This window comes from Heterocephalus glaber, unplaced genomic scaffold, assembly GCF_053883595.1.
Source record: "Heterocephalus glaber isolate CG9 unplaced genomic scaffold, H.glaber_assembly_v1.0 deba00001472, whole genome shotgun sequence".
Taxonomy (NCBI): Eukaryota; Metazoa; Chordata; class Mammalia; order Rodentia; family Bathyergidae; genus Heterocephalus; species Heterocephalus glaber.
In genome coordinates, this window is record NW_028258315.1 from 80,090,651 (window position 1) to 80,104,021 (window position 13,371).

A 13,371-nucleotide genomic window follows, 5' to 3' on the forward strand; every position below is an offset into this window, starting at 1 on the left:
ACATCTAGATACAAGCCATGAAACTGATATTTAATTCTTAAATATTTAGAATAATGTGTACTTGCTCTACTTAAATTAATAAATATAAAGAATTCTGTAAATCATTTTCTGCTTGTTCATAACTTTCTTTGTACCTTCAGATTTCCCATGTGCCCAAGATGGGGAGAGTGAGGCTGAATTAATGTCTGATGACTTTGAAGAAAAACCAGAAAGAGAAAAGAAACACACCAACTTCACTTTGTGCAGTGTGTGTAACATTCAGCTGAATTCAGCCGCTCAAGCACAAATCCACTACAATGGCAAATCACATCAAAAACGATTAAAACAACTCACCAATGGGATGCTTAAAAATGACAATGGTAAGCTCTTCTAGAAATATGCTGTCAAATTTACATCATCAACTTAAGTTATTTGTGTACCTGCAGATGTGAAAATAAAGGAATAGCTTAGTCTTTTTTAATACCAGTAAAAAAAATTATCAGCGAAGTACAATGTGTTAAAATCCATTTCTCTTCAGGAGAGGACATATATCTTTTGTTTTGTAAAAACATGTTGTTTGCTTTGTTTTATATAAGATTGTGACCACGAGGAAATATTCTATAATTTAAAAAAGTTAATTTTAGAATTTCTTGATGTTTGCCTTTAACATAATTGAATATATATCTGGACATCCTTTATGAGTATATATAAAATAGTGAGTTTTTGCTTTTTTGTTTCTTTGCAGATATGGGGAACTCATTGGGTTAGTAAGATTACAATTAATTTGAAATACTATATATCTTCTCAGATATGTGTTTAATTCAGTGAACTATCATCTGTTAGTACAAATTGTTTATATTAGCTAGTAAAAATTAATGGTGTGTTTAATCTCTGTTTAAAAGTAGGTGTTCAATTTATGAGAAAAATGTTTACAAATAGCACAAATGTTTTTTTGGAAAAGGATGGAAGGTTATTAGGAAGTATGGGGGGATGTGGAGAGATGGATGGATATGTGCAGTTGGGGCCTTAAAGAGCTAAGGCATATCAATGAGATGTACAGTATTGTATTCTGGTCAGATGATTCCCATTTAATAAGTAAAGTATATTTCATCTAAATTTTGCTGACTATTAGAAATGAGGCTAAATTTTAATCTGTTCTTGTCATAGCCCAAAGAGGAGGTGGGGTCCTCAACTCAGTCTGCCCAGTAGGTTTGACTAGACAGACTGAAAGAAGTGCACACTCAGAAAATAGAGTGAGGGCCCAAAGATAGAGGTGCATTAGTGTTTGGAACTGGGAATATATATGTGTTTGTGAGATGTAAATCTGGAATTTGAGAACCATTAGAAACCTTGGGCTCAGTTTACAGGTAAAAGGTGATGGCCTATTCATAGGCGGAAAAGTAATGGCTTATTTTTTTAGGTGAAAGGCCCATTTCTGATCTCCCAATTGTAGTGAAAGGCCTATTTTACAGAGAAAGGCACAGGCCCAATCTATTGTATTTTTTAAGATGGAGATTCCAAAACGTTTTGCCTAAGACCATTCTTCAAACCCATAGAATGTGTTTCTCTATCCTAGGGCGGCAGGTTCCTGGGTTAATTTAAGGACTTGCAGTATCTTTAAGGGGTTTGGATGTGACTAAGCCTGGAAGAAAAAAGAACAAAACAAACAAGCCTAAACAGTGACATAGAGTACAGATGTGAGAAGCTTGAATAACTTTGTGTCCTGAATTTGCAGTATTTTTTAAAGTACAAGTTTAAAATTAGGATTTGCTTTGTTTTCTTTCTACTTATCTTTATTTTTTCTATCATATCTCATTCTGATATTTGACATGAGGATATTTAGTATAATTTTTAACTTGTTTCAAGGCCATCAAACAATGAGAAGAAAAACAGTACATTTTAAAAGTGAAAACTGCTCCTACCTTGCTCTGACTGTGTGTGTGTGTGTGAATGAGTTGAGCTATATTATTCTAATTGAAAGAATTTCAAATTTCTCTTTCAAATAATATGGCATTTAATTAATCAGGATTATAAATTGTCAAAGATATGTAAGAAACAAAAATTTCATCAGAAAGTAATTGAGAGCTAGTAAGTTCTATGGGCATAATATGAACTAGAAAGCAAATGTCTTTAAGTGATGATTAAAAATACGTGTTGTACAGTTTCTACTTTGAACTTACTAAGAAAAAAAATCTATTACCTATCATTAACTTTTAGGAGAGATCATCTTAAATTCAATTGTGTAATTCAATTAGAAGCTGTTTTTAAGGCTGTGTTGGTTGTCATTTTATTTCAGCTACCATGATGTCATACACCCCTTTTGGAGAGATAATAAATATTGTTGAATAAAACTAGGACAAAAGATATTGTTGGTTTAGGAACCCAACTAAGGGTTAGTCCCAGGCAAAATTTGCAATGGTCAATGATTTTCAAGCCATAATAATAGGAATGAATTTCCTTCAATTGGATATTTTAAAATAATTATATCAGTGGCCTTATTATGGACTAGTATTGAACTAAAGGCTTCATGTACATTTTTCTATTCAATTTTCAATTTTTCCTCACCATTAACCAGAGAGATATTGCCATTATCTTTCTTTTACACATGTGAAAATTGAGGATAACATTGATTCAGTAATGTATTGAAGGCCACACAACTATAATGTTCAAATTGGCAGTCAAAACCTTCTCTTATTCATTAAAATGCTGTACCTCTTCAGTCTATTGTATCTCAAAATGAATATTCTAAAGAATTCCTGCCTTAATTTATAAAAAGAGAGAAATTATTTTAGGAGAACATAAAAATTAAGATTCTATTGTATTCCCTAAGTGCTTTCACCTGTATAGTGCTCAACAAAATATTTATCATTACCAGGAAGCCAGGACCTGATGCAGTAAGGAACCTCACTTCCTTTGTCCTTGGTTCCTTGGGCCTTTAATCAAAGAATCAAACCAAGATAGGCCATGCAGAAGTATAGGTAGAATATATTCTAAAGTAGATGTGTTACCATGGGACAGATTTTCAGGTTCTTGTGTGCGATGAGCGGAGAGTTGGACTTGGCATACAATGGTAAGGAAAAAGCAGTGAAGTTGAACGAACTTTAAAGTGTGAAGGTATGGTATGCTCAGAACATGCAGGCTTGCTCTAGCAGAAAGGAAAATGGCAGGAGCACTGAGTGTGATGTTGGGCTTAAAAATTTGCAATGTTGCACCAGGCCTATAGCGCCTCTCATTGGGTCTTCCACAGTGTGATTGACAATATGATTGACAGGGAGCTGAGTCATATCAGTTGTATCTATACACATGTCCTTTCCCACAATGCACTCTGAGATAATTGGATGTATGAGATGCTGTCCATATGCATGAACCTCTAAGGAGCTCCAAGTGAATAAAAATTGTAGGTCATGCCAGCAGGTCTAGCACACACGTCCTGGAATTTGGGAAATTTCCAGCGGTCTTTATTGTTCTCTGCTTCTAGGTAGTGGGCCTTAGGACAAAGGTCAGGAGGGTTGGCCTTGCGGCATCACCTGGGTTCAAGTGAGTGGAGGGGAACAATCCCATAGCCCCTAATTATACTGTTATACTATCTCTATTATAGAGTTATACTTAAAGCAACAAAGTGGGTGGTGTCATGAGACATCTACACCGAGTGAGTTTGGTTGCCTATTTTTGCACACAAAAGTAACTCCTGAGGTGCAGGGAACTATGATAATTATATGTTTATTGACATTTCTCATAAAGGTGTCTTTAGAATGTTGATGTATCAAAAATGTCTTCCTTGTTCATCTTAGGTGTTCAGTGTTCCTTCAGGGGCCTTAATCATGTAAGAATTTTAATCATGTAAGAATCTAAATCCCTCAGCCTGAGGAGGGAGGCTTGATTAAAGAATGCTTCCTTTTCTCCTGTCATTGGGTATAGGGCAAGGCACCCAGAAACACTGTGCCTTGCTGTGGAAATAGACTGGCAGGTGGTCAGATAGCCAAAGGAATGTGTAACCTGTATAACTTTACGGTGTCATTGTGCTCTGAAGGATTGCTTTAGGTCTATGACCTAAGAAATTATGACAAGTATATTATACATTACAATCTTTCTTTAATTAACTGGCAGGTCATGTCATTTTGGACCCCCCATTTCATCTCTCATGCCTGCTAATGTCTGACTTTCTGCCTAACATTTATCAGTAACTTTTCTATTCAGATTATTTTCTCCAAGGCTTTTTAAGTATTGTCATGTTAGTAAATAAAAAACTAAAAACAACTATGATTCATGGGAGCCTTTGGGTTAGGTCATATTCTTTTGGCCTGAGATTATGCTTCAAAGGAAGGTGGACATGGTAAGAGAAAAATCATGAATGTTAGGGTCAGTGCCAACTCTTTGAACTAATGAGGAATTAGAGAAGATTCTGATGTCACCATGTCAATACCATTATCTAACTAAGAAATTATGCTTGAGTTGGCCTTAATAAGAGTAGAGTCTTCGCCTCAAATCACCATCTCATTGGGTATAGGAGGGTAAGGGTTTTTTTTATAGCAGGGAACAGAGGGGAGGAGGAGTACAGAGAAATAATGTAGATTTTCAGAATTGCTTTATTGCTTTCAGTCGTGTCTTCCCCTTGTTGTCATTTTTCTTGTGGAAAGGAACCTGGGGTCCAGCCTCCTGACCTGGTATCTGCATACTCTCTCATTTCATTTGGAGAGGAGTATGTATTGGTTATGTGCTCAGCAGGAGGAAGTGTGGAGAAGTTGCTTAAAAAAATCTATCTTTTAAAGTTCCATTTTTCACTGGCAGTTAGACAGTCAACAGTTTACACCACATTGGTATACTTGTTATGGTTGATAAGCTGCGACACCGATTCATCATTATTTACCCAAATCCATAGTTTCCCTTAGGGTTGACTCTTGGTATAGAAAATAGTTTTATTTAATTAGCTTATGGGTAAGGTAGCTAGCTAGTGGAAAAGCCTGAGATACAATGGGGTGACTGGCCATATTGATAAAAATTAGAATAGACAATGAACTAGGACTTTGGTCAAAGAATGAACTTCCTCAGGTTGCGTGGAAAGCAGCCCACCCCCTACTAGAGGAAGCCCGCTCCCTATTAAGTTTCTGAATTTTAAAGAAATTATAATCCAAATTAACTGGTTCCTTCTGAGATCCCAATTTCCTATAAACCCTATAGGTCAAAGAATTGGGTAAAAGCCTGAGTCTCAATTAATCATTTTAAATCCACCTGTGATAGGTGACCACTAAATAGTCACACAGTACCTGTGCTATAAATAGCTCTAGATTGAAGGACCATCTGGCCACCCATTCCAGACCCCTCCTGGAAATCCAGGAGCTGTTCTCCTTCTTCTTATTTTCAATAAAAACTCTCTTGGCCTCCTTCTTTTGTTCACGACTTCATTCCTGGATGTTTGCAAAACCATAAGCCCAGTATACATGGTACCATTGGTATATACTACATTTTATGGGTTTGGACAAATATATAATGATGTAATTGAAGTAATTTCAAAAGTCCTGTGTGCTGTGCCTATTCAATCCTCCCTCCTAACTTGGAACCACTGATCTTTTCACAGTCCCATAGTTTTCCCTTTTCAAGAGTGTCATGTAGTTGAGCTTATACAATATGTAGCCTTTCCACATTGACCTCTTTCACTTGGTGAGATGTATTTAAGTTTTCTCTATGTCTTCTCATTACTCAATAGGTCATTTATTTGTAGCTCTGAACTGCACTGGTTAATAAAAACTATCCTGACAGTTTATTTCCCTTAACACTAGCACATACGGTGCTATATAATTATAGATATATCTATATCTAGATTTTTTCTAAAAGCTTGTTAAGGGGAAGAAAATTATAATTTAAGAGTTATACAGTGGAAGATAAAACAGTTTTTCCACTTGAGGTGATTTTTGTCTCCAGAAAAAGACCATAAATGAATGGTTTCACTCTTCAAAAAGAATTTTCTTTGGATGTATTCTAAATGATGATCTCTTCTGTCCTCTATCCCTCAACTTTATTTAAAAAGGTATTCCTTTTTATTACTTCTGTGGAGTGTAGTAAGGGACCCTTACTTTTAACTATACAAAGAACTGAATCAATCTCAAGTGAATTAGTACTTTACATTAATGTAGAACTACATTATTTCTTTTATATATCCCATCTCTCCACTATAAATATATGCCTTTTCAGGCTTGTTGACATTAAGAAAGGAGGCTAGTTATGAGAATTCTATATCTATTACTCTTTTAATGGTTACTCCTAACACTGGAGAGTCATGTTAAGTATTGGATCTTAATAAGAACGTCATCATTTTAGATTATTTAGAGAAAGATATGAGAGTTATTTTATTCCTCTCTCTGAATATGTGCACTTGCAAAAATGATTGTTGTGAACCACTTCTGTCTTGGGAAAAATTTCACTTCAATTTAGATTTCAAATAGAAAATAATTATAGTATGTCAAAAAAGAAATATAACAATGGAGATTTATACTTGAATTAATCCAAACTATACATATTTGTTTAAGAATGCAAATAAAATAAAAAGACATTCAAGTAAATTTAGTATTCATTCAGGATTATCTACATGGAAAAAAGTACCATAATACATTGTTTTGAATAATATGTAATTATATGCCTTGAAGCATATTCTGGTACACACTACAAAGGGCATTATCATATCTAAAATTTCTGAGAAAAATAAGGCATTTCACATGTCATCTCAATTATTAGAGACTGATCTTCTGAACATCTTGGTGAAATAGTATCTGATGTAGATAGATTAATTAGGATACTATTGTGTCTACAGGTAAGACTTCACTTCAATTTTTGACATTGATAGACTTTTTGTAGAAAGAATGATATAAAACATATGTTCACCCCAGCATGTGTGCTGTCCTGTACCTTCAGGGACCCTCCTGCTGGGATGGGAAGGTTCCCTCCTCTCTCCTTCCTCAAGCCTTGCCCCTGGTTGACAAGAGCTCTTTCTGACCAGCCTGCATTCAATGGCTGTTCAGGGCTGGCATACAAAAGCCTGCCCTCTTGCTTCAAAAATGAGTGGGTGTATCTGAGAGGCCATTCCAGCTGCAGCCTTGCTGATGCCTCTGTTGCAGTCTGGTCACACACAGGTCAACCTCACTCTCTGTGAAGCCATGCTCTCCTCATACCTTACAGTGTAGATCTCTAGTCTTCTGCCTGCATGCAAAATTATCTAAGCCACTCATACCTAGGAGTCCCACTCAGACACCACTAATGCATTTAGAGTCTTAATAAGGAACGTGCACAACTCATATCATCATACAAATACAACACAGTTTAAGACATTTTTCTGTACTTATTTTCTATTTGATGCTTGTGATTTAAGATTTGCTGTCAAAAATGGAAAACGAATGAAAAGGGAAGTAGTATCATTTGTTTTAGGTATTTTATATGTATTATCTATTGAACACCAGTCAATGATTTTGGAAAGTGTCATCACCTCTATTTTACAAATTAAATAGGCAAGGATAAGAGATGATGCAATTGCCAGTATAGTGCTTTGTCACTAAAACTGCCATGTCTGCATCTTAATCTCTTTGGTAAATCTGTATTCCATTGTCATCAAAATTATGCCACATATTTAGATATTTTCTTATGTTACTGAGTTTGTCAATTTTGAAATCATTTAACTTATAGTATTATGACAAAGCTGATGTTTCCTTTAAATTTTCATTATGCATCAAATACTAAAAATATTTTGTTTAGAAAAGTTATGTAACTAAGTCTTCTTGTAATTAGTCACTATGTATTGGCTATTATTTCAGAAATGTACCTTTGCATGTGAATGCTCTTTTTTAAAGGTGAGGTGAAGTAAAAAAGTGACAGAAAGAAATCTTATAATTTAAAGTTTATTAAATGTGTAGACTTATGGTACTGTAGGGATTCTACCATTTACCCTGTCATGAAAACCACAGATCTCAGAAATTATTACATAGCATGCTATGTCTCTCTCTTTGGAAAGATTGCATTTTTGATGCAATTAAGTTTTTCAAATAATTATTTTTTCCTGATGATTAACATAATATGGCCAATCTAGGCTGAACATGAATATACCAAAATAAACTAAAAATCATCAAAAATCCTGCAAAGGTAATTACTTCTAAACTTTTTGTCATAGTTCAACAAGTATGCACATAAATATGAATAATGTAATATATACAATTTTATATGCATTATGATATATTAATGTTTTTGTAGTACTACTTTTTAACATGCATATTTAAAATTACCATGAGAAATTAATAATGGAATTGAGATTTCTGAATAAATGGTATTTTACTCATGTCATTTTGTTTTCTAACTGTGTGACACATTTGGTAATGGAATTGGGCATGGTGGTGCATACCTGTAATGCCAGTACCTGGGGGAGCTGAAGCAAAAGGATCACCACAAGTTGGAAGCTATTCTGGGCTTCATAGTGAATTCAAGGTCAGCCTGGACTACTTAGAGAAGCCCTGTCACAAAAGAAACAAACATACAAAAACAAAGCAAAACAACCAGAAAAAGCTTTACAATGGAGTATAAAATGAAATATTGAAATATTGTGAAGAATTTTTATCTGAAAACAAAAGCTAAAGGATTAGAATAAAATGATTCTCTGATTCCTAAGAGCATTTTGAAATACATGTTTAAAAGACACAACTTTCAGGATGTTTAAAGTGTATACAATCAACTAATTCCATTCAGTTTTATGTGGTCCCCATGGTTAATTTGTTGTTAATGCTTGTTGAAAGACTGAAGAACAAGGTGACCTATTTTTGTAGCTGCTTTATTTACACTGTCTTCATCGTATTTGAGTTATTTTATTAAGCCTCGTTTTCTATTTTTATTAGGCTTTAATTGTTATCAAATATTTCAATTTTATCTAACATTATTCTAGAGTCATTTGGTGCCCTTTTGCAGCACATAAATCTAGAGTATAACCAACTTCATCTCTTCTCTTAGCATTAAATTTTCTTTCATTTAACAGAAAAGCTAAATAAAATTTTGGTTTCTAGCTCTCACTGATCTATTCTCTTTTTGCTTTACATTGGTTGTCCCAGGTGATATTTAAAGTGTCAGTATATTCTCAGTTTATAAGAGATCCTTCTCCTGCAACATTGGCAGTTAATGAAAACAAAATAGCCTCATAGAATTTTCTACTACTTCAGGCCTTGATTTTGTAGTATAAATTCATCATTTATATATAAATTTGCCTCATCTTCTGATTTTCAAGGACCAGTTGTGATTTTGTAGAATGTTAATAGACAAATTAGAACTTGCCAGTACATTTGTGGATTCTCAGTGATTTCTTCTTTTGGGATGATTTTATTTAATGATAACTGCTTTCTTCATGGTACTGTAGCCAGATTAGTGTATGGTATATTCCCATGTGAGAATAAAAAAATTGTTTTGCTCATATTTTTCTCACCAATCATATCCTTTAGAAAGTTCAGCCAAAGAGAGCCAATGAAAATATGCTAATATTAAATTACCCCAAATTATGTAATAAGACATTTTGTTCACATTTGTGTAAACTAATTTTTTTAATGATTGAAGAATAAAGATGTAGTAAAAGGTGACAAATACTCATTAATTGTGTTCAAACTTTGAGTAAATTTTCAGACTTTGGCTACTAATTTTTTTTTCTTCCTAAATAGAAAACCTGATTATTTGAAAATGAATGAAGTTCCAATAAATGACACTTGATTCACTTGGACTTAATAGGAAGTTTGTGGAAGAGCACCATCTTTTACAACACAGAGATCTCTTTATCCAATCTATGTCTGTAAGAAATCACTTTCACTAAAACATTGATAAGGTTTTTCAGTCTGAGGCTGATAAAACAGATTTGCTTTTTACTGAATACCATCTAGTAAGCTACTGTGCCCAAGATAAGGTGTACTGGAGATCTTCATGACCAATGATATCATGAGAAGTTAGATGACATGAACATGAAGGAAAGCTTTAACAGAAAAAAAGAATGGATGAAATGCATAGCATTTAGCTTGAACATAGAATTTATTTGGCATTTTTAAAAAGATTTTTGTGCTTCTGTGTGTGTATGTGTTTGAGGAAGTTAGAACACCTACAGGAATGGGGAGCTTGTGGCAGTGATAGCATGAACCAAGAGCGTAGAGCAATATTTTATGCATCTAAACTTGAAATCTGTTTAGCATAAAATAGGATTACCTCATTTCTTCACCTTCAGCTTCTCCTAGACATTAATAATTTCTTTTCTTTTCTTTCTTTCTTTCTTTTTTTTTTTTTTTTTGGTACCAGGGATCAAACTCGAGTCCTTGCTCTTGTGCAGCAGGAGGCGAAACCACTGTGCTAAATCCCCGGCCCCAGGCATTAATAATTTCTTACTACAGCATCTTCCAATCCTAGTATTTCTCTTTCATCAAACTTAGGATAATAATAAATTCTCTACTTTTCTATGTTTGAAACTATATCCTTTTCCACTTTTATTCTCTTTTCTTTATATTTACCCTAAAAATAATTTCCCCTTCAGAGTAGAGTTAGTAATAACAAAGGATGGATTCTTTTCATGCATAAATTCTCCTTTCAAGATTTATCCCCTGAGTAACTTACTTTGCTGTTTTGGAGACCAAGTCTATTGAATTCAGCTTTCAGTTTTCTCCAGCTCCATACAAGCATTATGTGCTTCCTCTTAGCCAGCATCTCTTTTTGTGTGGTTTTCAAGGATGCTAAGCACAAACAAGGCAGAGAGAGAGAGAGAGAGAGAGAGAGAGAGAGAGAGAGAGAGAGAGAGAGAGAGAGAGAGAGAGAGAGAGAGAGAACTACAGATTCAATTTACTAAATACATTTAAAAAGCATTTGTCTTCAAAAGAAAAATCCGAAAGTAATTTTCAAAAGTAGCAGTGTAGGGCCGGGGATTTAGCTCAGTGGTTTTGCCACCTGGCTCCCAAGCACAAGGACCCGAGTTCGATCCCCGTTACCAAAAAAAAAAAGTAGCAGTGTAGATACACATATAGTTTCCTTTCCTTCCAATTGAAATGACGTGACAGGAAATTTGAGAGTAAAAGCAAATAAATTCATGGTAATGATTCACACTTAGAGTGAGGTAGTGATGAATAGGAAAGATATAAAGGAAATGGCATGAAAACAAGTTGTAACAATTAACCCAGCCACAGATAAAGGAATCCATAGAGATTGCATAAAAGGGACTTAGGTTTCCAACAGAACTTCATAATATCTCTAAGATTACTCTGAAGTAGCCTCAAAGGTAGTGCTCATTTTTTTTGGAAGCTGATGCTGAATTTAGTTGTTTTGCAGTTAGAAGTGGAAAATTGCTAACTTGATCAGCTCAGTAGTCAAAAGTAAAGAGCTAATAAATCTGAAGACTATAAGCCAAATGGGTCAGAAACTGAATATCCTGATGGGGATAAGATTAAGACAAAATAGAGAGGACAGACGCATCTATCATAAATTTTTAATTGTTTGGCTTCATAATGTATGCTGTGATTCTGCCTTTTCTTTCCCTATGGAATTTTTAGCAAAGATGACTTTGCTTCCTGACTCTTTTTATATGAGATTTAAGGCCTTCCTTGAGAAGAAATGGGCCACAAGACTCTCCCCAGGTTGAGGCCAACACTGCATACAGGTAGAAAGATAAAGGATGGATTATATATGCATTACTTGTTTATGAATAATTACGTTGGGTACAATATTAAATCAAAGAAATAAGACATGTTTACTATCCATTTAAAATGTGCTATCCCTGGGTAGAGAGAAAACATGTACATAAATTTCAACTCCATAATTTACTTGAGAGAAAACACAGTTTTACTTCACAATTTTATTTCAGTGACTCAATAGAAGTATGGAAATACAGAGAATGTGGGAATTAATTAATGAGTAAGAGCTTTAAAAGGCTGTGGTTTCAAATGGAGAATAAAAGCAGAGTTAATGTGAGCATTTAATTTCCTTAATGTATATTAAATGAACACTGTATACAATAACAACTGTGACCTGGTTGTATCCTCACTTGTTGACTAGGGACAGCTGAAGGAATTATAAAGTAATGAAAAGAAAAAGGAAGAAGTTTTAAAATTTAATTCTTGCCTTATAGGAACAAGAGAAAGGCTCTCCTTAAGAATATCACAGTCCTCAGAAATGTGAACGATGAATAACATTTGTTATGCATTTACTTTGTTCTAGGTATTATTCTAATAACTCAATGTATAATTAATGTAATTATCATATTTTATACTAGCTTTTAGTATCCATCATGTAGACCAGTAAACAGAGATACAAGAGTAATTTTCCCATGGTCCTCTTGTTAGAAGACAGGGGAGCCACTTGGCTCTAGAGACCACCTCGTGTTCATAATGCTGTGTCCGCTCTGAAATGGTTCATTTTGAGGTGCTGAAGGCATTTTTCAGAAAAGTCAAGAAATATGATGTCTTCTAGAAAAACACTGTAGCGTGACACATTATCTTTGAAAAATTGTTTCAGTGAAATAAGAAAAAGCAAAACCAGTGTTTCTCTAACATTTTTCTTTATTTTTAAATTAAATTTTATTGGTATAATTTAAATATATGTCACGATCACATTCATCAAAGGAAATTTGTGCCTGTACATGATATATCTTGATTTCTCTTTTTCTCCCAATGTTTTCCTTTAGACCACATGATTCAGAATCCTCCCGGGTACTTTTAAAAAATTCAGATTCCCTGAGTACACATCCTAAGCTCCTTAAAACTAAATTCTCCGGTAGATTTAGTTAGAAGAAATAGAAGATCAATAATGGGGAAAGGACGGGGAAAAGGAATGTGATGACCATGGGCCAATTTATATACCTCAACCAACGGGAAAATCTCAGTTATAAAGGCATTTTTATGACCACATGTTTTTCGAACATGTGCTGGGAAAACAATAATTGCCCACCCATGAGACTAATCAAAATACCATTTCTTGTTGTATCTTTAGCCGTTTTAGGAATTTTTATCAATCTACCAGTCATGAAACAAAAAATAGCAGGTAATTCACCCTCTCAGAGAAGCAGGGTTATTTATGTACATCACAGGTTGTATCTGGACTTGTTTGACATTTTGACCATCAAATTTTAGAAATTCATTTTATGAGAGTCCAAATATGTATATTTTACCTCAGACTACTTCATTCAGCAAATTTTGTTTTATGTTTTTCTTGCTTCTTTTATATCTCTACCTTTTGAAGATGTCTTTGTATGATAATATATTTTCCAGAAGTAAATTTAACCTCACAAATACTCATTGTGCAAATATCAAGCAGTACTATAATCATGAGTATCCTGTGTGTCATTGACTCCTTTCCATAGCAGTCACGCATATTTTAGAATTGCTAAATCTAGAGCATTTTGTACATAGGATT

General features: G+C 34.2%; 1 protein-coding gene across 1 annotated transcript in view; it reads left to right on the forward strand.

The window, feature by feature from the left end:
- The window catches only part of Znf385d (zinc finger protein 385D), a 1,018,268-nt gene that overhangs the window by 271,834 nt on the left and 733,063 nt on the right, over positions 1-13,371 (forward strand). Inside the window, exon 2 of the mRNA XM_087181476.1 lies at positions 141-359. Within this exon, the coding sequence (XP_087037602.1) occupies positions 141-359 (219 nt within the window). The remainder of the gene's footprint in view (positions 1-140; positions 360-13,371) is intronic.